Genomic DNA, 1,304 nt, shown 5'->3' with positions numbered 1-1,304 from the left:
CCGGGCCCTGGGGCGCCTTGGCGGCTGGGCCACCCCGTACCCAGGCTTGGCGCAGTTCATGGGGGGACGCCTCTTGAATGCCCCGAGACAGGGGTCTCGGCCTGCCTTGCCACGGGCTCGGATGCACCCCGAATCGTCACCGGGACAGGGTTTCGGGGTGTACAGCGCGACTCCCTACCCGGCCCCCTTCCTGCCGCCCCAGGCCTGGTGCTTCCGCCTGGGGGCGCCCGCGTGGGGGGGACGGGAAGAGGGGCCTGAGTCAGCGGCCGTCGTCCAGGAAAACAGGCTGGAGTCACCTGCCGTGCAGTGGGGGTGCCCTGGCCAGCCCTGCCCTCCTGCATCTGTCAGTGGTGACCTCAGAGGGCATTTATGGAGCGATTAGCCAGTGCGAGGCCTGCCTTGTGCCCAGCCAGTCACCAGCCGGCTATGCTGTGACCTCGGGAGGTAACTGGCCTCTCCCAGCCTCAGTTTCTCCAGGGTGGGTGGGAGTGTGGTGAGGGAATGCAGCAGGCTCACTCTGGGGCCATCACCCCCCATTAATATGGGACATGCACTGGTTCCCAGCCTTTGGGGTGGGCATTACCCCATTTCACAGATGAAGAAACTGAGGCCACAGCCGATGAGACAGGAATGTGGTGTGCATCTTACCCTTCCCAGTCGGCTTTTTGAGGATGGCCCTGGTTGAGGTGGGACCCTGTCCTGCCCCTCTATCCAGAGAAGGGGACCCCGTCCCTACTGGAGCACCTCCGGTCCACTTATCTGGCTCCTCCCTTTATCTGGCCTGACCACCTCCACCCCCACCCTGGCCATGGGCGCCTCTCCCAGGGCTGCGCTCTGTTTCAGGTCTCCTTCCGGCTGCCACCCATGCTCCCAGCAGCTGTGGCCCCCACCTTGACAGGCACACCCAACCCCGCAGGGTCAGGGCTAGGCCAGAGAGGGAGAGGCTGGGATAACCCTTGGAAGGGGGTCACAGGGGCTGGGGTTTGAGGAATGAGTAGCAGTTTGTCACATAAAGAAGATGATGTGGCCAGGCGCGGTGGCCCACGCCTGTAATCCCAGCACTTTGGGAGGCCAGGGCGGGTGGATCACGAGGTCAAGAGATCGAGACCAGCCTGGCTAATATGGTGAAACCCCATCTCTACTAAAAATACAAAAATTAGCTGGGTGTGGCGGCACACGTCTGTAGTCGCAGCTACTTGGGAGGCTGAGGCAGGAGAACCGCTTGAACCCGGGAGGCAGAGGTTGCAGTAAGCCGAGATTGCGCCACTGCACTTCAGCCTGGGTGACAGAGCAAGACTCTGTCT

General features: G+C 62.7%; 1 protein-coding gene across 1 annotated transcript in view; it reads right to left on the bottom strand.

Annotated features, from left to right (window-relative positions):
* Positions 1–60, bottom strand: part of MIDN (midnolin) — a 9,568-nt gene extending 9,508 nt beyond the window's left edge. Inside the window, exon 1 of the mRNA XM_011964101.1 lies at positions 41–60. Within this exon, the coding sequence (XP_011819491.1) occupies positions 41–60 (20 nt within the window). The remainder of the gene's footprint in view (positions 1–40) is intronic.
* Positions 61–1,304: the final 1,244 nt, after the last annotated feature.

Source organism: Colobus angolensis, unplaced genomic scaffold, assembly GCF_000951035.1.
Source record: "Colobus angolensis palliatus isolate OR3802 unplaced genomic scaffold, Cang.pa_1.0 Scaffold64, whole genome shotgun sequence".
In the NCBI taxonomy this organism is placed as follows: Eukaryota; Metazoa; Chordata; class Mammalia; order Primates; family Cercopithecidae; genus Colobus; species Colobus angolensis.
The sequence above is the reverse complement of the archived record's forward strand: the minus strand, read 5'-3'. Positions and strand labels throughout refer to the sequence as shown.